At 39.1% G+C, this 25235-nt stretch overlaps 1 protein-coding gene across 1 annotated transcript; it reads right to left on the bottom strand.

Annotated features, from left to right (window-relative positions):
* Positions 1 to 8433: 8433 nt before the first annotated feature.
* LOC118571159 (olfactory receptor 6C3-like) lies at positions 8434 to 9372 on the bottom strand. Its single transcript, XM_036170081.1, has one exon. The coding sequence runs from the start codon at positions 9370 to 9372 to the stop codon at positions 8434 to 8436; it is 939 nt and encodes a 312-aa protein (XP_036025974.1).
* Positions 9373 to 25235: the final 15863 nt, after the last annotated feature.

Here is a 25235-nt window from a genome sequence, read left to right as displayed (position 1 = left end):
ACTGATTTATTGTCCACAAAATCTATTGATTAAAAGAAATGAAGCATAAATTTAATGTAAGAGAATTGAAGTTTAAATATTGCTATTACTATGGTCAAATAAATGAAGCAATATCTGTTCATTTCTATTAAACAGAAAACATCTTGTTAACAGGAAACAAATAGGTAGGAGTATAAACCCCCTTCAACCATTATATGCAAAGGCTCTACATACAGTCATAATTTCTATATGTGTAGGATACCATTAAGTTATAGATTTGTGTAACAATATTTTAATAGTATCTTCATTTTTAATGTGAAACACTGTCTTCTAGTTTCACATATTGTATGCTGTCAGGGCTGAATATATAATGTTTAATTTCAATTCTAATATCTTTTTCAACCTCTATAGTGTGTTGGTAGAAACTGAGCACCAAATCATTTTTTCTAAACACAAATGGTATCAGGATTATTTTCAATCTTAATATATGTGTTGTTTAAAATGGCCATTGAAACAAATGTGCTTGCAAACACAGAAATGGGAATAGATTTCTTTATTATAAAAACAAATAAATTCTTTATTTGTGAGAATTCAAACATGGGACAAATACACTTTTAATCCCGGTACTCAGAGGGCAATATCAGGTGAATCTCTGAGTTCCAGCCAGCTTGGTCTACAGAGTAAGTTCCAGGACAGCCAAGGCTATACAGAGAGACCTAGTCTCAACAAATCAAAAGCAAAAAAAAAAAAATCATGGGCCAAGGAAAATAATTTAAATAGAGCCAGGGGTCAATAATTTATTTCAATAAATTCTAAGTCACATCATTTTAACATTTTCTTTTTACTAAGTTCACTTTGTGATTTTATCCTTAAACTTTCTTGAGGACAAAAAGAAACTCATGTAGAAGATTTTTTATTTCAAAGTATAATAGTGTATTCCTTCTCAAATAATCAACAGAATAAATAAAATTTTCTATAGGGTTTACTTTACCAACCATGGAGCTCTACACTGTAATCTTCTACCGGTCCTGTTCTCTCCTCATACTTCACAGACAACATAGAGTCTGCGTATAAGTTATCACCAAATGTGATATACTACTTTCTAGGCAGGGCAGTTCAGCAAAAGATAAGTACTAAAGCTGATAATGGGCATTATCTACCTTTTTCTATTTTAATCTTCTGAGTCTCAGTTTTTTTCTCTTTAGGACTATTTATATCTTCCATCATTATGTCATCAAAATTGACAGATAACTGTTATGTGATTTACATGATAGTTAAAATAAACCAAAATACAAAATTAATAGTAATAATATATTTAATAATTTGATGGCCTTACTCTTTCCAGTAAAGCTTTCAACAACAGGTGAAAATGCATTTTTTCACAAATGTGAAACACACTGTTTAGTGCTTATGGTAATACCAGTCAAATATAAAATCTTACAGTGGTCAGCCATGACTTAAATTCTGCCATTTAAAACACAAATTTAAACATATTAATAATATTCTTCAGAAGATGTTTTCATCATTACGTTCACTATTACCTGTGTATTAAACAGAAAACTGCCATATTAAAAAAAATATATATGTTGACTTGCTTATGAGATTAATAAAAGTCTCACTTAGAAATAAAAATAAAACTGTCATTAATTACTTTTGTCATTTTATAGAAATTGAATATGTTATGATCTATGTCCAAAACATACTATGGCCATCCTTGCAATTATCTAAGAACATGGCACAACTGATACTGTGTTAAGATACTAGAAGGTGAAATATTTTGAAGGTCTGTGGATAAGATAAAGATTGAAATCCAAACAAACATAAATAAAACCTTACCTTCTCTGGTCAGTGTATAAATCCCTGATACACTCAACTAAAGGACAGAAGGATGAAAACAGAAGTTTAAGACATGCGTGTGGTGATGTTATGACTCATCTTCCTGGAAAACTAAATATAGAGACAGAGGGGGAAAAGTGTACCAATCAACTGATAGCATTCAACCTGACTTCCCTTTGGTCAAGCAATTTTCCTAATAAATGCATGGACTCAGTGTATGCTCAGGAGATAATTCATTCTCAATTCATTTGGGATTAGTTAAAGACAAGACTGAGCTATTCTACAATGGGCTCCTCTTTGACGGTCTTACTAATATTTTACTAATTAGTAAATTCTGCCAGTGCAGAGCAGAATAGAGAATAAATAAATAAATAAATGAATGAATGAATGAATAAACATTATTTTAATATCTTCAAAAATTAGGATTATATCTTGTTTTTGTTTTCTATTTTTTAATTCTAAGATTAACATGTGCTTGACAGTATGAGATCCAGAGCCACAAAAGCATACAAAGACCTATCCTTACCCTATCTTTTCATTTCCTTCAAATCTTTTGATTAGTCAAAACAAGATATATTATATTATAGAAAATCAAATTGTTTCTATGTATTACACAAACACAATCACAGACTCTACAAATACAGACAAGATTTTACATCACAAAATGTTCTACAGCTTTCCTATCTTGTTTTTTTTTTTCAGTTAACATTGAGAAATAGATGTCATTCCTTATCAAGTTATCTAGGAAAAAAATCATCCTTCTGTTACAATTGCATTGACTATCAAGGAGACTTGTACATAATTTATTGGTTCAGTTATTGGTTTAGATTATAATTTGATCCACATTTCCTCACTAGTAACTCTGCCCACACAGGATAACATGAATAAATTAAAATTACTTAAATATCTGTAAAAATTAGGATTTTCCCTTAGCTTTCAAAGGGTATTCATGAAATCACAGCAGCTGTGGTTGACTACTCAATACATTCACAAGATCATGGTTGGGAGGCCTCGCTGTTCGTGAGGATGTAAATGGCTATTGGAGGATATGGAGTCATTTTCTTCAATGGTGTAGCCCCTAGCATGTTGCCCATATTCTTGTAAATAACCTTCCATCCGTGTTTGTATGAGTAGCCCTAATTAAACTTAATAGGTTATAAAAGAAAAATGAAAGTAGGGGGACTTATACTGAAAAGAAGAAGTTTGTTGAAAGAATGAGGGGGATAAGCAAGAATAACAGGAAGAATATGATAAAAATATATTACATAAATATATTAAACTGTTGGATAATAAATTAAGGGAATGCACATTCTTTTTCTGGTTTTAAATATTCTCACTACTCCATTTTATGGAAGAGGTGTTCTCATCTTGTAAAATTTCATCTTTAAAATTTGGTAGCATTTAACTATGACACTGAACTTAGAGTTCTATTTTTTTTTTTTTTTGGTTTTTCGAGACAGGGTTTCTCTGTGTAGCTTTGTTAGAGTTGTATTTTTACAAACTCTTGGGCTGACACCACTTACTGCTTGCAAATTTCTTGGCAGACATCATATGTTCCTATCCTCTCTATGCTAAGGGACTCCAACACTACCAACATCTACCTGGTTACTGATGACCACTCTTAAACAGAGCTACAATGAGAAAGAACAAATGGGGCAGAAATAAATACAAATGTACAGTTTAAAGAGAAAAAGAGCACCAGGAAACAATATGGCAGCCAAGGCTTGTGAGGAGAGAGATAGAGAGTAAGGAGAAGCTTGATCTGCACAGGAATAAAGACCCCATCCATCTAAGCCTCCAATTTGCATAAGGAAAATGCCTGACAATTTTCTGACCCTAGAAAGGGAAAAAAACTATAATAAATGTAAGTCAAGGGGCACAAGCTCCATACCAGAATAGCTGCCAAACAGAGCCACTGAGGCCAGGCTATATATAGCAGCAGAGTTCCTAAATAAAGGCCCTGAGAGACCACTGTGTGGACTGTGGAAATGAATCCTGCATTGCATTGGAGACCCTAAGATGTTGGAGAGACAAGAACCATGAGACATCTGCCAAGGAAAGCTGCATATAGAGAATGGAAGCAGCCTAGCAGAAAAATGTATGTTGCAGGTTCCAAAGCTGAAAGGATAGAACTACTGAAACCTTTTGGCATTGGAGGTCGAATTACAGAATTTGGCACTTGCCCTGCTGGGTTTTGGTATTGTTTAGGTCCAATGTTTCCTCACTGTGCCCCATTGCTCCAATTTGGAATGGTAACTGTTGTAGGTTAAAAGAACATAGCTTACTTTTCTTTTTATTTTATATGAGCTACAGTTAGGGAATTCCCCTGAGTTTCAGAACAGACTTTGGAGTTGGGATGTTATTGAAAGCTTTTTGGGTGTCTTCCCCCCCTCCAAAAAAAACACCTTTCTTTAAGAGTCCAGGGAAGGTGCTACAAGTGGCAGAAACTATTTACCTATGATATCTGAGGGTATATCAATAAATCTACACACACCATGCTCTTTCAGTCCATCCACTTTATTGTTCTAAGTAAGCTTCATCTCTGCCTCTGATCTCTACTGCTCTCTCTTTGTCCTACTGCTTCTCTAAATCTACAGCTTCTTTTCAGCTCTCATTCTTAGCTCCTCTCTTATCTGACTCCTTACATTTCCCCCAGGAGACATTTTGCAATACTGAGAAAAGTTTCAAAACCCTCAAGGTCATAGCACATTCCTAGAATAGATGATAAGGAGCAGAGCCATTACCCTGGTAACACAAGGTCCAAGGTCTCAGGTATTGGAAGCCAGCTCCCACCTTTTAAAGGGTTCCTATGAGGAGGACAGAGAAATAAGAAACTTTTAGAATGAAAGATAGTGGAGAGGAGACAGACAGAAACACAGGATAGCTTCGGGAGGACCTGGATCAAAATCCACTGGCCCCTTCTGTCTCTTCAAAAGGGCTTTTTATAACAATGCCAAGGGGCGGGGCAAAAGACCTCTCACTTGCTAGATCAAAGCATACCACACAGCCAAGTGCAAACCCTTCCACACATCTGACAACCACACATGTGGTCAAGTCATCCCCTTATGAAGCCCTGATGGATAAAGAAAGCTCAGATCTCACTAGGAAACCTCTGTGGGTCTTCACACTCAGGACCAGAGGGAGAGGGTGCAGTGCCCAGTGCCACAAACTCTGAGACATAGCTTTTTATCAGTAGACTTGGCAAGCAAAGAATTGGCAGGCTTTTCTTAGCTTGTGTTAGTAGCCTTGGTAGATACCTGCAACTCTGACCTTGTGCATACTCTCAAGTGTCTTTTGATAAGCCGACTCAACTGTACTCCCAAGATGAAGCAGCAGACTGGGAACTTTCAGAATGTTCAAAGGGATTGAAGCTGAAGAGAGCAGGTCTATCACCAGAGCCACATGAGCAGCTAGAGAGAGGCCAGAGGCTATCTAGTGGTCTGGGCAGCTTAAATAAGTCCCAAGGGGGTGGGACAGGGTAAAGTAAGCCTTTTATCGACCACACATACAGCTGCAGATAGTTCCAAGGTAGAGTAGTGGACTGAGTAGCTTAGATAGGTTCCCCAGGAGAAATAACTGGGAAGCAGTTCTCTCACTGGGGTAAGCTATGTGGACTGGGTGCATAGAAAATATCCTGAGTCAAAGAGGGCAAGAGCAAACAGTAAAGCCATGTCTGGCTCTTTCTACGAGCCAACTGTGAGAGCTGGGTACTGCCTAGAAAACCAACAGTATGATAAGCATGGAGTCCTGGTGAAGAAAAATGGGGTCATGCACAGCCTAGGGAAAAGAAAGGAGAGGACCCTAATCAGAAGTATAGCATGGTCAGCACTGGGAAAAGGCAAGCAGAATTGTCTGCAGCCTGGGGAGGAGAAAAGAGAAGGTCCTACCAGTCCTTGAAGGATCATTGCAAGACAGACTAGGTCTCAGTGGCCTAGGTAAGAGAATAAAGAGGGACCAACCTGATACTGTAGGTAATGTGGGATCTCAGAAAATGTGGGTGGGATCTTAGGTAGATGAGGGAGAAAAAGGTGAGGACCCTACCTGAACGCATGGTTAGTTAGCATGGTATAGTAATTTGAACAAGAAATATCCAAAGGACTGGGTATTTAAACACGGGGTCTCTAGTTGGTAGCACTGTATGGAAGGTTTTGGAAGTGCCACCTTGCTGAAGGAAGTATGTCACTGTGGGCAGCTTTTGAGAGTATATGGCTTTGTCCTGCTTCCAGTTTGTACCCTGCTTCATGCATCTGGTAGAATATGTGAGCTCTCAGCTAAAAAATGGCTTAGGCCATGATGCCTGCCTGCTGCCATGCCTCCCAGCCTTGCTATACTCTTTACCATCTGGAACTAAGTTACTTTGGGTCACAGTGGTTTACGACAGCAACAGAAAAAGAAATTAATATGCGTCCGTCTGAGGAAAGATACACGAGATGTAGGGAGGCCTGGGAAGAGGAAAGAAGAATCCCTAAACAGCACTGTGGTCAATATGGAGTCCTGTTAAGAGCAGATCTTGGAAGTCTAAAGGGGAGAAAGAAGATAATTCTACCTGGAAAGGAAGCACAGTAGGTACACAATCCTAGGAAAGTAAGACGGGATCTTGAGTATACTAGAGAGAGATTAGGAGATAGGGACCTGTCCAGTGATGTCTGCACAAAGCTCTGGGGATGCCAGGTCTAGTCTTGGGCAGCCTAGGGAGCAGAAAGGAAAGTCGTTTTCTTACTTTGTTGTTTTCCCAGGTAAAGGTAGCTATCTATAATGACTTCCCTTTAAACATCCTGATCTCAATAACACTCACTCTATAGGTCATGGGACAGAATGTGGTGATTCCTTCAACTTTTGAGTATAGCTATCCCAGTTATAGATTCTAGGACTTGGAAAATGATCACAAGATGAGTTTGGGGACCCACTGCACTATCTGTAGTTTGGTCCTTGGATAAAAATCCAAATAGATCACCTGAGCTTCATACATACTTACTTTAACTAGAAGACCACAAGGCTGTCTCACGTCTCCAAGAATCAATATCACTCCAGAGACAGAAATGGGCCCTGAAGAGCCCGATTGCTCCCTTTTTCCCAGTATACAGTTACCTAGTAAATGTCTATTAAGAAAGATGGGAGAGCAATTAATAGAAAAATACAAGGAAAAGTGCCATGACCTGGACAGCTTACTATTGACTGATGGGAGAAGGATAATTAGGATTTTCCCAGGGATGCTCCCATATTGGTGGTCCAACGCAGTTGGTGGTCCAATGCAGACAGCTCAGCCTTGAACACATACATATACATATATACACATAAACAACAAAAATTGACTCATCGTGTTATATATAATGTATATATGTGTGTATATATACATATATAATGTATATATGTGTGTGTGCGTATGTATATATACATACACATAAACACATATATGTCTATATATGTAACCAATATAATCAAAGAAAATGAGACTAAAACTTAAGAGCAGTCATTGGAGTGGTTAGAGAGAGAATAAGTAGGAGTAGCTGGAGGGAAGAAGGTAAGGAGAAGTGATATAATTCTAGTTCAGTTAAAAACATTAAGAAATATTATGCTACATGTGAAGGCAAATGTCCTAATTACTGCAAATTTGCAGTGGAGTGGGCATGAAGAGATTGCTCAGTGGTTAAGAGTGCTTGATGTACAATCAGGAGGAGAGAGATTGGCTATAAGTAGCCATATAAAATCTGAGCACAATCCCATAAATGCATATAACCCATGAACTGAAGTGTGCATTAGGTCATTGGAGCTTGTAAATGGCAAGCTTAGCTGAACTCCAGGTTCAGTGATAGACTCGTCCTCAAAGGTAAAAGGCAAGAGTGACAAGTGACACCCAGTACTGTCCTCTGGCCTCCATACACACAGGAATGCACATTCATACACATGTACACAAACTCTCAAACATGCACACCACCCCAAATAGATACACAAAAAAGAATAGCCATAATAGAATGCAGACAAAATCTAGAGGAATATAAAACATAATGTGCATTTGTATCAAGATTAGAAAAAATAGATTGAGAAATTGTGCCCAATGAAATGGAAAAGAAAATGATAACAAATAAATAACAGGTGCAAATGCATTTTACCATTAACATATTTTTGTTGACAGAGATAGCAACAAAAACAAGTTTTTATTCCACAATATTGATGTCTATCAAATGTTCCATAACATTTTACACTGATCTCCAACTCTTCTAGGGTGTAATGTTTCAATGCAGATGAAATGCTAAACAATACCTACACAAGTCTAAAAGAAAACATAACATAGCAACTTTCAAATTAAAAAGAAACTTGAGGGACTAGAGAGATGGCTCAGGGCTTAAAAGCTCTTGCTGTCTTTTCTGAGGACACTGGTGTAATTCTGAGGACACATGGTGGCCACAACCATCTGTGAATCTACTTCCAAGGGACTCAATGACTTCTTCTGGTCTCTGTGAGAACCAGGCTTGCAAAAGGTACACCGGTATACATATAGGCAAAACACCCATACACACAAAATACTTTGTTAAAAAGCTGAAACCAATGATCTCATAATATAAAGTTTCATTCCTCCTATTTTGAAGAGGCATAATGACATTTGTGTTAACAAGTACTTTATTTGTTTCCATAAAGCATTACTTTATTAATCAAATCTTTGAAGGCTTGTTTTACTTGTTTATTTCTCAATGTGTAAATAAAAGGGTTCAACATAGGAGCAATTGAAGTGTTGAGAAGAGCCACCCCTTTGGTCAGTGATGCCCTCTCATTAGCAGAAGGTTTGACATACATGAAAATGCAGCTTCCATAAGAGATGGAGATGACAATCATGTGAGAGGAACAGGTGGAAAAAGCCTTCTTCCTCTGACTGGCAGATGGGAACCTCAGAATGGTGCTGATGATGCAGATGTATGACAGGATAACTAAAGCCAGTGTGAACAGCAGAGTTATAAAGGCGAAATAAAAGCCAATTGTCTCTAAAAACCATGTATCTGAGCAGGACAGTTGTAAAATGGGAAAATAGTCACAGCAGAAATGATCAATGACATTTGAACCACAAAAATCTAACTTGAGGAATAACATAAGCAATGGAAAGATGGTCAGAAATCCTCCCAGCCATGCTGTAAGAACAAGAAAGGTGCAAACTTTCTGGTTCATGATGATGGTGTAATGCAGTGGCTTGCAGATGGCGACATAGCGATCATAAGACATAGCAGTTAGAAGAAAGAACTCAGACACCCCCATGGAGATGAAGAAAAATAACTGGGCCAAACAATTGTTATAAGAGATTGTCTTGACTCTAGTAATTATTGACTCCAAAAATCTGGGGATGGAAACACTGGTGAATATAATTTCTAAGAAGGAAAAATTCCGGAGGAAAAAATACATAGGAGTCTTTAACTGAGAGTCAAGCAAGGTAAGTGTGATGATGCTTAGGTTTCCACACACACTTAATATGTAAGCAATGAATAAAAAGAAAAACATTACAACCTGAAGTTCTGGTGTGTCTGATATGCCCAAGAGCACAAACTCAGTAATCATAGAGTGGTTTCTCATATTGATTTGTAGAATCTATTAATAAAATCAAAGTACAAATTTAATGTAAGAGAATTAAAATTTAAATGTTGATATTGCTATATGCAGTGGAATGAAACAATATCTGCTCATTCCTATTAAACAGAAAACAGCTTGTTGAAAGAAAATATATTTTTAAATGAGTGTATAAAGCTTCCTTCAACAATTATACACAAAAACTCTACATAGTCATAATTTCTATATGTGTAGGATATCATTGAATTATAGATTTATACCACAGTATTTTAATAGTATCTTCATTTTCAATATGAAACACTGGTTTCTGGCTTCACATATCATACGCTTAGGACTGAATAGATAATGTTTAATTTCAATTCTAATTCTATTTCCAAATTTCTTTATTGGTAGAAACTGAGCACCTAATCATATTTACTAAACCTAAATGCTGTCATGGTTATTTTCAAACTTAATATGTGCTGTTTTAAAATAGCCAGAGAAACAAATGTGTTTGTGAACACAGAAATGAGACTAGATTTTTCTTTTATTAGAAAAACATATAATTCTTAATTTGTGGGAATTCAAACCGGAGCAAGGAAAAATAATTCAATCATAGTCAGAAGTAAATAATTACTTTCTATGAATTCTGAGGTACCTGTAGCATTTTAATATTTTCTTTTACCTAAGTTCACTTTGTGTTAAGGACAAAAACTAACTCATACAGGAAATGTTTTTATCTCAAAGTATAATAGTGCCTTCCTTCTCAAATAATCAACAGAATAAATAAAATTTTCTATAGGATTTACTTTATCAAACCACAGAGCTCTACAGTGTAATCTTCTGCCAGTCCTGTTCGCTCCTCATACTTCACAGACAACATAGAGTCTATGTATAAGTTATCACCAAATGTGATGTACTACTTTCTAGGCAGGGAGTTCAGCAAGGGATAAGTAGTAAAGCTGGTAATGAGCATTATCCACCTTTTTCTATTCTAGTCTTCTGAGTTTCAGAGTTTTTTCTCTTTTAGGACTATACATATCTTTTTCGTCAATATCTCATCAAAACTGAGAAGTACTGTTTTGTGTTTTACATGATAGTTAAAATAGACTAAAATGTAAAATTAATAGTAATAAATATATTTGAGTGAAAATTTGGGGATCCTTGAATTTTCCCAGTAAAGTAAATCTTTCAATGTTAGATAAAATTTCATTCCCTCACAAATGTGAAACATATTTCTTGGTGTATATGGTAATACCAGTCAGATATAAAACCCTACAGTCTACAGCATAACTTAAATTTTGCTACTTGAAACACAAAATTAAACATATGAATAATATTCTCCAGAAGTTTTCTCATTCAGGTTACTCTTGAGTCTGTTGATTGCACTGAAGCCTGTTACATCAAAAACTTCATGCTGAATTGCTTATAAGATTGCTGACAGTCTCACCTGGAAGTGAAATAAAAATGCATCTTTAGTCTCTTTTATTGTTTCATAGAAACTGTGATATAAAGCATATTATTGTCATTCTTGCAATTCTTTAAGAAAATGAAGCAACTGATACTCTCTGAAGATACTCGAAGGTGAAACCTTTTGATCTCTGGATATGGTAAAGATTGGAATCTACACAAACATAAATACAACCTTACCTTCTCTGGCCAGTGCATAAATCCCTGATATACTCAACTAAAGAACAGAAGGATGCAAACAGAAGTTCAAGGCATGTATCTGTTGTGACTCATCTTTCTTGAGACAAAGAAAAAAGTGTACAAATCAACTGATAGCATTTAACCTAGCTTCCCTTTGGTCAAGCAATTTTCCTAATAAATGCATGGACTCAGTCTATGCTCAAGAGATAATTCATTCTCAACTCATTTGGGATTAGTTAAACACAGAACTAAACTGCCCTACAATGGGCTCCTCTTTGACGGTCTTATTGATATTTTACTAATTAGTAAATTCTGCTAGTGCAAAGCAGAATAGGAAACTAAAAAAACATTAATATCTCCAAAAGTTAGGATTCTATCTTGTCTTTGTTTTCTATTTTTTTAATTTCAAGATTGGTTTGTGCTCCACAATATGAGATCTAGAACCACAATAGGATACAGAGACGTATCTTCACCCTACTCTTGCATTTCCTTCAAATCTTTTGATTAGTCAAAAGAAGATATACTATATTACAGCAAATCAAATAGTTTTAATGTATTACACAAACACAATCACGCACTCAGATATTGTATTATATTTTCTTTATACCTTAAAATATTTTCCACATTTTACAAATACAGACAATTATGAGATTCAACTACACAAAATGTTCTGCAGCTTTCCTATCTTGTTTTTTCAGTTTACACTGAATAATGAATGTCATTTTTTGTCAAGTTTTCTAGAAAAAAAATCCATTCTCTTATAACAATTACATGAGATACCCAAGGAGACTTGTCCATAATTTATTAATTTGATTGTTAGGTGAGATTATGGTTGGGGTCAGGTGTTGGCAGTGCACGCCTTTAAACCCAGCACTTGGGAGGCAGAGGCAGATGGATCTCTTTGAGTTCAAAGCTAGCCTTGTTTAAAGAGCTAGGCTATACAGAGAAACCCTCCTAAAAAAAAAAAAAAAAAAAAAAAAAAAGGATTAGGGTTGGATCCACACTTTGTTCACTAATAACTCTCTGCCAGCATGAATAACTTAAACATTTAAATATCTTTTAAAAATTAGGATTGCATTGCTGGTGAGTGTGCAAACTTGTACAGCCACTTTGGAAATCAGTATTGTGGTTTCTTAGAAAACTGGGAATCCGTCTATCTCAATACTCAGATATACAACCCTTGGGCATATATTCAAAGGATGCTCAATCATTCCACAAGGACACTTGCTCAACTATGTTCACAGAAGCTTCATTTGTAATAGCCAGCACCTGAGAACAACCTATATGCCTTTCAACTGAAGATTGGATAAAGAAAATGTGGTACGTTTACACAATGGAGTATTACTCGGTTGCTAAAAACAATGACATCATGAAATTTTCAGGCAAATGAATGGAACTAAAAAAAAAATCATCCTGAATGAGATAACCTAGAACCAGAAAGACAAACATGGTATGCCAGCGAGGCAAAGTAACAAGGAGGACTACAGGAGGGATGCAAGGGTCTCCCAGGGAAGGAGTAATAGAATAGATTTTGAGAGTGGACTAAGTGCAGATGAGGTTGAGAACAGGAGACATTTCTTTTTTTGGTCTTACTGATTTTCTCTATTTTTTTCCTTGAAATTTTCTACTCACTCCACATGCTATCCACAGACCTCCCTCCTCCTTCCTCCCACCCCAATACAGCAACTTTTTTGTTTATTTGTTTGTTTGTTTTGTTTTGTTTTGTTTTTTGAGACAGGATTTCTCTGTGTGGCTTTGTGCCTGTCCTGGATCTTGTTCTGTACACCAGGCTGGCCTCAAACTCACAAAGATCCACCTGCCTCTGCTCCTGAGTGCTGGTATTAAAGGCATGCGCCACCACCGCCCGGCATATTTTCTCTATTTTTTTTTATGTGTGTTTGTTTTGATTCTCCTTTTGTTTTGAGGATTTTATCATTTGGGGGGTTATTTTAGAGACAAAGAGGTGGGTAAAAGAGAGAACATGAAGTTGGGTAGAAAAGGAGATGGGAAGAGTGGAAGGAGTTGGGGGAGTGGAAAGAATATGGTCAAAATGCATTTTGTGGACCCTTCCTGCTGTCTGTGGTTCCAGATGTAGAACTCTCAGTTACCTCTCCAGTACCATGTCTGCCTGGATGCCACCATGCTTCTTTCTGTGTTGACAATGAACTAACCCTCTGAACTAGTAACATTTTTTTCAGAGGATAGAACTTAACTGATTTAGGGGAGGACGGGAAGATGGTACCCAAGTGCACACCCCACCCCTGGCAAGGTCTTGGGGAGCAGATGCCACTGTGATGATCAAATACGTAATAGAAAAAAATGGGAAAATAGGGTATATGGTGGAGAGGTGGGAGAGAAAAAAAGCAGAGCAGTTTGTGAGCTGTGGAGAGAGCTGGAACTGGAAATGCTACAGCAATGAGGAACAGGCCAATATGATGAGCCTATGCTGCCACCTGAAGCCATGTTGAAGTCCTGAAGCCCTGTTGCCATAGCGGGATGGGGAGCAACTGATCTGACTGTTCTGTGATGCCACCTAGGGCCATGGTGAGGTCTGAGCCAGGCCTGCCACTGAGGGCCGTGTCTGGGTCTGTGGTCCTATTGCAGCCAGGGTCTGTGTTGATGTCCTTGGCCTGAGTTATCACCAAAAGCCATACAGTTGTCTGTTGTCTGGGCTGCCACCTGAAGCCATGTTGATGTCTGAGGGCCATGCTGCTGCTGGGGATCATGTTGATCTAAGCAGCCTGTGCTGCCTTCTAAGGCTAGGGGCATGTCCAGGCCTGGGCTGCCACTGAGAGCTATGTCTGGATCCGTGATCCTACTGTAGCAGTGTTGATGTCCATGGCCTGTGTTACCCCCAAAGGCCAAGTGGATGTTCATGGTCTGGGCTGCTGCCTGTTATACCACAGTAGTTAGCTGGTCCTGCCCCTTGCGGGCCACAGGAGAGCTGCCCTGACCCTTTACCTGAAAAGCATGGGAGAGCTGGCCCCAAGAGCTTAAGCTCAGGAGAGCTGGTTTTGCCTCTCGTCAGACGTACAGTGGCTTGGGCATGGGAACAAGAGAGCTGGCCCTTCCCCTTACCTGGACAGTGTGGGAGAGCTGGCCCACCAAAAGCAAGTGAGCACAGGTGAGCTGGTCCTATCCCTCACTGGCTGCAGCACTCAGTGGCTCCCACCTCAGCAGCCCAGTAGAACTGGCCCTGGTGGTGTGGGTGCAGAAGAGTTGGTCCGTCCCTTGCCTGGGCAGTATGGGAGAGCTGGCCTCGAAGGTATAAAAGCAGGTGAGCCAGTCTCACCCCTTGCTGCCTGTAGCACTCCAGAGAGCAGCCCGTACCTTGCCTGGGCAGCACAAGAGAGCTCGCCCCAGTGATGTGAGCATGGGAGCTGGCCCTGCCCCTTGCCTGCTGCAGTCCTCAGGTGAGCTGGTTCTGCCCATCACTGGGGCAGTGCTGGACAGCTGGTCCTGGTGACATGGGTGAGGGAGGAGTGCACACAGGAGAGCTGATCCTGCCCCCTGCCTGGGCAAAGCAGGAGAGCAGGCGCTGTGGCGCAGGTGCAGGAGAACAGGAGGGCTGACCGACTCAGCCACCACCCAGGCCCAGATCCAGGGCTTTGAGGTGGCCCACCCCAACACCTACCCCATCTAAGAACTACCGGAGCACATGAAGTGGCTGATCCTGCAGAACCAGAGCTGCAGGAGCTCCATGACACAAGGCAACAACAGGATATCTGAGAAGAGTCCTGGTGAGGACCCAGTATTGATGGTGTATCAGAAGCCAGAGGCCTCTAACCTGCCCAATGACTCATTGCAAGGAACATTTGCAAGTAAAGCTGTTTGGGGAAAAGGGTGTACTGTGTGACACACCACAGCTTGCATGGGTGAGATGTTTGTTTGGTTTTTTTGCTTGTTTGTTTTCCTTTGAGGGGAAGTTGCAAAGGCAGAAGGTGGATATGGAGGGATGGAAGACAAGTAGGATTGGGGTGCATGATGTGAAATTCTCAAAGAATCACTAAAAAATTAAATATATATTATGAAACAATTAATAAATATTCAAATAAAACAAATAATAACACACAGAGTAGATGTAGTAAAATGGAAACCCTTATTCACTTTTCCTGAGAGTGTCAGCTGGTACAGATATTTTGGAAATCACTGTGGAAGTTTCTCAAAAAAACTAAAAATACAGCAATAAAACAATAAGAAAAGACCTAACCAAAGGACTCCATATCCTATGATAGATAAATCTGCACATTTATGTTCACTGATGCTCTGTTCATATTAGCTAGGAAATGTAGTCAGCCTAGCTGTTATCAAATGATGAATTAATGATGAAAATGCAGTACACATACACAATAAACTTCTATTAAGAAATAAGGAAAAATGAAATTTTCAGGGAAACAGATGGAACTAGAAATATACTGAATGAAGCAACCCAGGATCAAAAGACACACGTTATATATTGCCTCTCACATATGGATCTTAGCTCTTAATTTTTAGACTTCTGTATTTAAACTGGAGTGAGGGTCTCTTTAGGCCAGAAAACAAGAAAGGAGTCATAGGATGGAAGGGGAGGGTCTTGTGGGGGAGGGCAGCAAAACACAAGTAATATGAAAGTACACAGGAGTAACATTTGTCCAACTATGTTCCTCGAGACTTTATTCGTAACAGCCAGAAACTGGAGACAACCAAGATGTCCCTCAACAGAAGAATGGGGAAAGAAAATGTGGTGCATTTACACAATGAAGTATTGCTCGGCTGTTTAAAAAATGCCATCATGAAATTTGCAGGTCAATAGATGCAACTAGAAAAAGATCAACCTGAGTGAGGTAAGACCCAGAAAGACAAACATGGTATGTACTCACTTAGAAGTAGATATTAGCTGTTAAGTAAATGATAATCAAGAATTGATCTAAAATCCACAGACTCAGAGAGGTTGGGTAAAGAGCAGGGCTCTATAGGGTGGGGGGTGGGGTGGGGGACTCACAGATCTCCCTGGGAACAGGAAATAGAGTATGTTTTACAAGTGGACTAGGGGTGAGTGAGGACAGAAGCAGGTAGGAGATGAGGAAGGGACGGAGGGAGAGTATGTGAGGAGAGACAGCTGGAATTAGGGGGCAGTTGGGAGAGGGATGTGGAAACCTAGTGCAGTAGAAACTTCCTAGAATCTATGAGGGTGACTCTAGTAATGGAGGATATGGAGTCAGAACTAGCCATCTTTTGTAGCCATGCCAGGCTTCCAGTGGTGGGACTCAGTTGTATTCAGTTGAGCTGTAAGCTGAGGGCGTCCCATGGAAATCCCTAAACAGAGGGTTGATTTCTACAAACTGACAGCAGGGCCCCATTGCCGAGGACATCGATACAAGTCACTGGACACAGAGAGGATGAGCTGGTATCTGCATGGAGTCTTCACCCCAACATTCTGGTCTCTTTGGCACGGAAGATACTCTGCAAGCTATGGAAAGAGAAACCTGAACACCAACTCAGCCACAAAGCCTCCACCTACACTCTGTCCTGCCTGCAAAAAGTACTGAGGCAATGGTGTCTCAGAACTTGTGGGTATGCCCAACCAATGTCTGGTTTAACTCGAGACCCCCACTACAAGAGGGGAGCATGGCAGCATACAGACAGACATGGTGCTGGAGGAATAGCTGAGAGTCCTACATCTTGCAGGCAATGGGAAGTCAACTGGGACACTGGGAGGGATCCTGATCATAGGAAACCTCAAAGCCCACCCCCACAGTGACACACTTCCTCCAACAAGGCCATACCCACTCCAACAATGCCACACCTCCTAATAGTGCCACTCCCTATGAGATTATAGGGGTCAATTACATTCAAACTACCACAAAACTTATTGTCTTTCAGTAATAGAATACATTGCTCTATATTCTCCTAGCTTTTGTGGTTTCTGTTGGGAAATTTGCTTCTAATTTTGATGAGTTTGCCTTTATGTGTGACTTGTTTTTCTCTCTTTTTTTCCTCTTTTATTATTTATTACATTTGTGTTTTAATTTTACACATCAGCCAAGGGTTCCCCTGTCCTCCCCACTCCCACCACCCGCTCCCTCATTCCCCCTGCCCCTCCCCTCCTTTCCCATCTCCTCCAGGGCCAAGACTCCTCTGGGGATTCATTTAAACCTGGTGGATTCAGTACAGGCAGGTCCTGTCCCCTCCTTCCAGACTGAGCAAAGTGTCCCTGTGTAAGCCCAAGGTTCCAAACAGCCAGCTCATGCACTAAGGACAGGTCCGGGTCCCACTGCCTGGGTGCCTCCCAAACAGTTGAAGCTATTCAATTATCTCACTTATCCAGAGGGCCTACTCCACCTGGGGGCTCCACAGCCTTTGGTTGATAATTCATGTACTTCCATTCATTTGGCTATTTGTCCCTGTGCTTTTCCAATCTTGGGCTCAACTATTCACACTCTTACAGTCCCTCCTCTTTCTCGACAATTGGACACCTGGAGCTCCACCTGGGGCTTGGCCAAGGATCTCTGCATCCACTTCCATCAGTTATTGGATGAGAGTTACAGCACAACTGTTAGGGTGTTTGGCTATCTGATCACCAGACTAGGTCAGATCAGGCTTTCTCAAGACCATTGCCAGCAGTCTACAGAGGATGTATCATTGTGGATTTCTGGGGACCTCTCCAGCACTCTGCCTCTTCCTGTTCTCATATGGTCTTCATTTATCATGGTCTGTTATTCCTTGTTCTCCATTTCTGTTCTGGATCTGCTGGGATCTCCTGCTCCCCTAAGCTTTCTTTCCCTCAAACCTTGCCCTTCATTACTCCCACTGTTATCCAGGTTGTTCATGAGGATATCACCCATTTCTCTGTCATTGGGCGATCCCTGTGTCTTCCTAGGGTCCCGTTTTCTAGGTAGCCTCCCTGGAATTGCGTAGCAGTCTAGTCATCTTTGTTTTACATCTAGTATCCTACTATGAGTGAGTACATACCATGTTTGTCCTTCTGAGTCTGGGTTACCTCCCTCAGGATGATTTTTTCTAGATCCATCCATTTGCCTGCAAACCTCATGATGTCATTGTTTTTCTCTGCTGAGTAGTACTCCATTGTGTATATGTACCATATTTTCTTTATCCATTCTTCATTTGAAGGGCATCTAGGTTGTTTCGAGGTTCTGGCAATTACAAACAATGCTGATATGAACATAGCTGAGCAAATGCCCTTGTAGTATGATTGAGCATTCCTTGTGTATATGCTGGGTCTTGGGGGAGATGGATTCGAAATTTTCTAAGGAAGCACCATATTGATTTCCAAAGTGGCTGTACAAGCTTGCATTCCCACCAGCAGTGGAGGAGAGTTCCCCTTGCTCCACATCCTCTCCAGCATAAGCTGTCTTCTGTGTTTTTTGATCATACATGTGAAGGACCTATATGACAAGTACTTTAAGTCCCTGAAAAAAGAAATTGAAGAAGATGTCAGAAAATGGTAAGATCTCCTATGCTCATGGATAGGCAGGATTAACATAGTAAAAATGGCAATATTACCAAAAGCAATCTACAGATTCAACACAATCCCCATCAAATTACCAACACTATTCTTCACAGACCTGGAAAGAATAATACTCAGCTTCATATAGAAAATCAAAAAACCCAGGATAGCCAAAAGAATCCTGCACAATAAAACAACCTCTGGAGGCATCACAATCCCCGACCTCAAACTCTACTATAGAGCTACCATCATAAAAAACAGCTTGGTACTGGCATAAAAACCGACATGTGGACCAATGGAATCAAACTGAAGACCCTGACATTAACCTGCACACCTATGGACATATAATTATTGACAAAGAAGCCAAAAATGTACAATGGAAAAAAGAAAACATCTTCAACAAATGGTGCTGGCATAACTGGATGTCAATGTGTAGAAGACTGCAAATAGATCCATATCTGTCACCGTGCACAAAACTTAAGTCCAAGTGGATCAAAGACCTCAACATAAATCCAGTTACTCTGAACCTGATAGAAGAGAAAGTAGGAAGTCCTCTTGAACGCATTGGCACCAGAGATCACTTTCTAAATATAACACCAGTAGCACAGACACTGAGAGAAACAATCAATCAATGGGACCAGTTGAAACTGAAAAGCTTTTGTAGAGCAAAGGACAAGGTCAACAAGACAAAGCGACAGCCTACAGAATGGGAAAAGGTCTTCAGCAACCCCACATCTGACAGAGGGCTGATATCCAGAATATATAAAGAACTCAAGAAATTAGACATCAAAATGCCCAACAGTCCAATTAAGAAATGGGCTATAGAGAATTCTCAACAGAGGAAGTTCAAATGGCTGAAAGACATTTAAGGAATTGCTCAACATCCCTAATTATCCGGGAAATGCAAATCAAAACGACTCTGAGATACCACCTTACACCTGTCCGAATGGCTAAGATCAAAAACACAGAAGACAGCTTATGCTGGAGAGGATGTGGAGCAAGGGGAACTCTCCTCCACTGCTGGTTTTTCTCTCTTGTAGCTTTTTTTTTTTTTTTTTTGCTTATTATCTGTGTTTAGTGTTTTAACTATAATATGATAAGAAGTTCTTTTCTGACCTTGTCTGTTTGGTATCTAAATGTTTCCTGAACCTGTATGATTATCTCTTTACATTTAGAGATGTTTCTGCTATGACATTTTTTCAAGTACATTCTTTATGCCTTTAGCATGTTCTTCTCCTTCTATTCCCATGATTGATAATGTTGAACATATCATGGTGTCCTATAGAATTCATATGTTCCATTTATATTTTCTTACTATTATATCTTTTTTAACCCTGGTGGAACTTTTTAAGGTCTCCTAGGTACAAGATCATATTTTGACAGGCCCAGTCTTATGCAGGTCTGGTTCGTGTACCTTGGATGGGGTAAAATAGATATCCTATTTAGAGCTGAGAATTCAATAATCACTCAGTCTCAATTTTGATGGTTATGAGTCTCTGCATTAACTACTGTCCAATTCAAAAGGGCTAAGTGTAGCTACCACTGCCCTTTGAAGAAGCCTCTCCTTATAGCAAATGGAGACCATCACAGAAAACTGCAACAGGACACAATGCAAGGATAACAGATTGTAGGGAGCATGTCTCCAATGGATACATCCACATCACAGCTCTTGCATATTTGTAACATCAAGGAAGATGGAGCATAAAGAGTTTAAAAGTCAGAACAGAAGGATGTCAGCTGTCAAACAGTCTCTCATAAAAATGTCTGCATACACAAGATTGGAAAAAATGGCACTGTCAATGGACATGTTCATGTGGAAGGGGGAAATTTTCATGGGGCCCCACCCATAGAGAAAGAACTGTAGGCAGCTAATGACTTCTGGGAAGAAAATTAGCCTCTTCCAGGGATGAGCCCCCCTTATTGTTTGTCCAATGTAGAGTGATCGGCCCTTAAACCATAAACACAAAAAAAGAGACTCAGGAGTTTTATTTATACATATTTGTGCATATATATGCATACAGCTAGCTATACATACATAACAACTGTAGCTGGAAGTTTTTCTGTGTCCTGCCCAGCCATGCAGTCCCTCAGCTGCTTATAAAATAATCACTCAGAAACTTATATTAATTATAACTGCTCAGCCATTAGCTCAGGCTTATTATTGACTAGCTCTTACACTTAAATTAACTTATAAAATAATCACTCAGAAACTTATATTAGTTATAACAGCTTGGCCATTAGCTCAGACTTATTATTGACTAGCTCTTACACTTAAATTAACCCATAATTCTTATATTTTTAACCACTTGGTTTGGTACCTTTTCTCAGTTCATATCTTGCTTCCTCTGTGTCTGGCTGGCAACTCCTGACTCAGCCTTCTTCCCAGAATTTTCTTTATCTGCTTACACCACCTATACTTTCTGCCTGGCTACTGGCCAATCAGCGTTTTATTTATCAACCAATCAGAGCAACACACATTTACAGCGTACAGAAAGACATTTCCCCATCAAATAATAATCAAAGAAAAAGGCTATCAACTTGAAGGGGGACATGGGAGAGGTTCAAATGAGGGTAGCTGGGATGGACCAGAGGCAAGAAAGGAAAGGAGGAAATTATATAATTCCATTTCATTTAAAATCTTTTTTTTTTTAGCTGAGGATCGAACCCATGGCCTTGCACTTGCTAGGCGAGCACTCTACCACTGAGCTATCATTTAAAACCTTATTAAAATAATTTACAACTATAAAAATTTTTAATTAACAATAAACAAAAATGTAAAATGTAATGAAAGTACATGAGATTTTTTTCACTCACATCCATCGATATTTTTTTTCCTTGGTGGGGTAGGTTTTGAACTCTTTCCCTCTTTGTGATGTTTCATGTAGAGAACTGCATTGGTGCAGACAGACACCACTTGCAGTTCTGGCTCAAACCTGTGAAGAAGCAAATCTGGAGTGTGTATTGCTCCAGGGGAGTTTAGACCACCCTTGGGAGTGAGTTTCCCTCACACTTGCACTGAGTTGAGCTGTGCTAGTTCTATTTCCTCTTGGATCATCTGTCTGGTTCAGCAACTTGGTATAAGGAAGCAACAGGGTTGGATCTTTGCTGTAGTTTCCTCCTGACCTTATTAGAGAACTTTGAGGGCAAGGCTCTCAAAGCCCTCAGACTCACATTTCACTTCCCTCAGTCTTCCCTCCAAGTATATACAGCCATTGGTTCTGCCCAGCTTCAGGCTCTGCAGAGCCTCTCTCCATATGGTGTTCAACTGTGCAAGCTGTTGTGGGGGAGAGCCCTTCCTGTGCATTCCTGCCAACCTCACCCATCAGCCTTACAAGAGTTTGCCATCATCTCTGTCTAACGTACCAATCCCCTTTCTGTCTGTTTGTGAGGGTGTACAGGGCCATTGATCCAGTGGGCTCCAAACTCTGCTCTAGCTCTTCTCTCAGCGCTGGTACATGAACAGGGAAGAGAAAATCCATTGTCAGACAGTCCCTCCTGACCGTAACAGACTGTGTTCTGCTCCAAAGTCTTTAACTCCCAGGCATCCCCACCATTTATATATCCAGTCATCCAGCTAACTATTAAGGGAAGCATTTCCTGTAGTTTGCCTTACCTTGTTGGCAGCTGGGCACTATCCAAAGTTCCTCCCATCTGTTTTCTAAAAAAAAAAAAAAAAAATCATCTGGACTTGATAAATTCACTCACAACTATTGTTTCTTTCAGGAATAAAAATTTCTAAGTATCAATCACCCTACCTGTTTTTTTTTTTTTTTAACCAAGTCAAATGCGGTTTCTAAATGCCATTTTACCCAGAAGTCTTTCAGTGTTTTTTTAAGCAGTACTTATAAGCATGTTGATACAATTGTAGAACAAAGTCAAATTGTCACCAGTTCAGGTATTATGTATTTATTTACGTATTATGTCTAAGTCTATAGATTAGTGAGTGTATAATCAGATTCTTTGGCAGTCTTAATGGACATCATCTAATAATATATCCTTCTGTCTCCAAAGACACCATCTCCAAAGAAGCAGAACTCGGCATACTTTTTTAAACCTGAAATTAGGTCACTCAGAAGAGTCCTTAGTGAACGTATACCACCAGGGACTGTGTTTAATTAGCTAGTTGCATTTTTATTAACTAAGCAAATAGGAAGCTAGATGCAGGAAACGCTCACTGATCTAAGAGTAACAAACATAGTATGGAGATGATTGCCGACATCCCATAGCCTTCATATTATGCAGTTTGTTTCTTTGTTTTCACAGGAAGGAGGCTAAAATAGTACAATAGAGAAGTCCAAGAAACAGGATAAAGATGAATTCTACCGAGGTGCCTATGCAGCCTCAGGTAGTCATGAACTTGACAGAGGCAAACGTGACTATTCGTTGATATGAGAATCTTCATCTCAATTATCATTTTAAGACTTCAAATTTCAACAACCAATAAAATCTATGATTGACAGTCACAATGGTAAGCATAATCAATTTTCTTGTTTTTATTATATTTACTTTGTTTAACCTCAGTTTTCTTATACTCTGGAAGAAAAAAATTACCTCTTAAAATGGGAAATAAATATGTGATAATTTCTATATTTAAAGCATTCTTTTTATTTATAGAATATGGTTTCTTTGCATATATAAATATAATCTGGAGAGATTTTATGTGCAAGAATATGTTTGCACTTAAGTGTTAAACTCAGCTGGTGACACATGTCTGTAATCTCAGTACTAGGAAGGCTCAAAAGAAGAAATAAATAAATGCTAAAATTTGATGGCTGTTGAGAAATCTATTACCTATATTGAGAACCTCACATGAAAAAAATAAGATCTATGTGCATATAATTAGGTAAATACCTGGTCCCTCAAAGAACGACAAATTGGTGAACATTGAATTACCTCATTAGAAATCTCCATCCTCATTTCATTTTGAAAATAATAAACAAAAATTAGTTAGCTACATTGATAGCACTGACTAACAGCCAATGGCAACAATTCTGATCAAGCTTACTCCGTGTCATGATCTCTGTGTCACCTCTGAGACTAAAGGTAGATTTGGAAGAAGGAATTTTTGAGAACATCGAGGGGGGGGATGCAATTTCTATTTTGTGACCTATGAAGATAAACAGAGTAAAATGTTGGTCTCTTTTAAGAACCAAAGTATCCATTTGTGGTGAAGCTTGTCTGCAATCCCAATAGGAGGCTGGGACAGGAGGATTGGGGTTTGAAGTCACCCTGGATTACGTATCAAGATCCTGTCTAAAAACAATTTTAACTAAAAAAATCAAAAATATACTTAACCATCAGTTTAAATTCATATAAAATGTAGATAGACAAAGTTGATATGGAAATGCTTTGCATTAGAAGTCCAAATAAAAAGGAAAATATCTTTGTAGACATCTGATTGGAAAACATACAATAGATAAATACATTTAGAAGCATTTGTTAAACAACTAGTTGCATGTGGAGTTTTCTCAGTTGTGCCAAGTGGTATAGTGAAAAAAGGTCTACATCCCAAGGTTCTTGAATAAGTATCCTTCCTTGTGTATTAATAGTAGGAGGTAATGTTCCCACAGGATTGCAGAGATGGGGTTATCAACACCATATTTTAACACATAGGAACTGATGAAAATACTATATTTTCTTAAGTAAAGGAGGGTAAAGAAAACACCAATTTTGATAATTTTGTTAGTGGTCTAAAAAAATTCAAATTGACTCTCACACCCTCATAATTCGTAGAAGAGCCATTGTTTCCAACTGAGTATGTAAATGCTCATTGAAATTTAGTTAATACTGTTTATTTATGTGAATGTCACGAACTTTATTTTCTCCTAAGTCAGATGGTCATTTTCCTTATTCTTTTATTCAATGTTTATCTTAAGGTTAAGACTGGTCTATGTAGGGAAAGTGAATTAAAATGTGATATGCATGGGGTAGAGAATCATTACAGGCAGGACCTTTGAACTTTATCAGCATATTTTATGAAAGAATATATGTGTTCTCTGCATAATTATATCATGCTTTCAAGCCTTCTGTGTCATGTCCCTCCCTGAGTTGTTAAGTGATCACTAAGGGACAGGGAAACTCAATAAGGAGGCAGTATCAAGGGAACAACCAGGGAAGTGAGTGTGTGTGTGTGTGTGTGTGTGTGTGTGTGTGTGTGTGTGTGTGTGCATGTGGTATGTGTGTGCATGTGGTGTGTATGTGTGTGTGTGGTGTGTGTGTGCATGTGTGTGTGGTGTGTGTGTGTGCATGTGTGTGTGTGGTGTGTGTGTGCATGTGTGTGTGGTGTGTGTGTGCATGTGTGTGTGTGGTGTGTGTGTGTGTGTGCATGTGGTGTGTGTGTGCATGTGGTGTGTATGTGTGTGTATGTGATTGTGTGTGTATGTGTGTGTGTGTGGTGTATGTACATATAGCTGAGTTGATGTATGTGCATGCACTGTACATTCATGATTGCTAAGTCTGGAAGTCTTTGGGGTTAAAACACACACTGCAGTAGACAAAATTTAAACGTTTTAACTGTAGAGCTGGAACAGAGATCTGAAGTGATTATTCTGTGCACAATAATCCCAAGTTGACTCACTTGTCTTAGCACTTTACAAAGGAACACACACTTGGAAAATGCATCGCAAAATTCCAGGCAATTCTAATAACTCTTGAGCCAAAAGATATCAGTGCTTCCCATAAAATATCCACAGGAGTTAGAAGTTCTTATGCATTTAAAGAGTAATGGTTTTTAAAGCTATAATCTGGCAGATTTAAAACTGAATCTATAACAAAATGTCTCTGAATATTCTGT

Source organism: Onychomys torridus, chromosome 20, assembly GCF_903995425.1.
Source record: "Onychomys torridus chromosome 20, mOncTor1.1, whole genome shotgun sequence".
NCBI lineage: Eukaryota > Metazoa > Chordata > Mammalia > Rodentia > Cricetidae > Onychomys > Onychomys torridus.
Note: the sequence above shows the minus strand (reverse complement) of the source record. Positions and strands in the feature narration are given on the sequence as shown.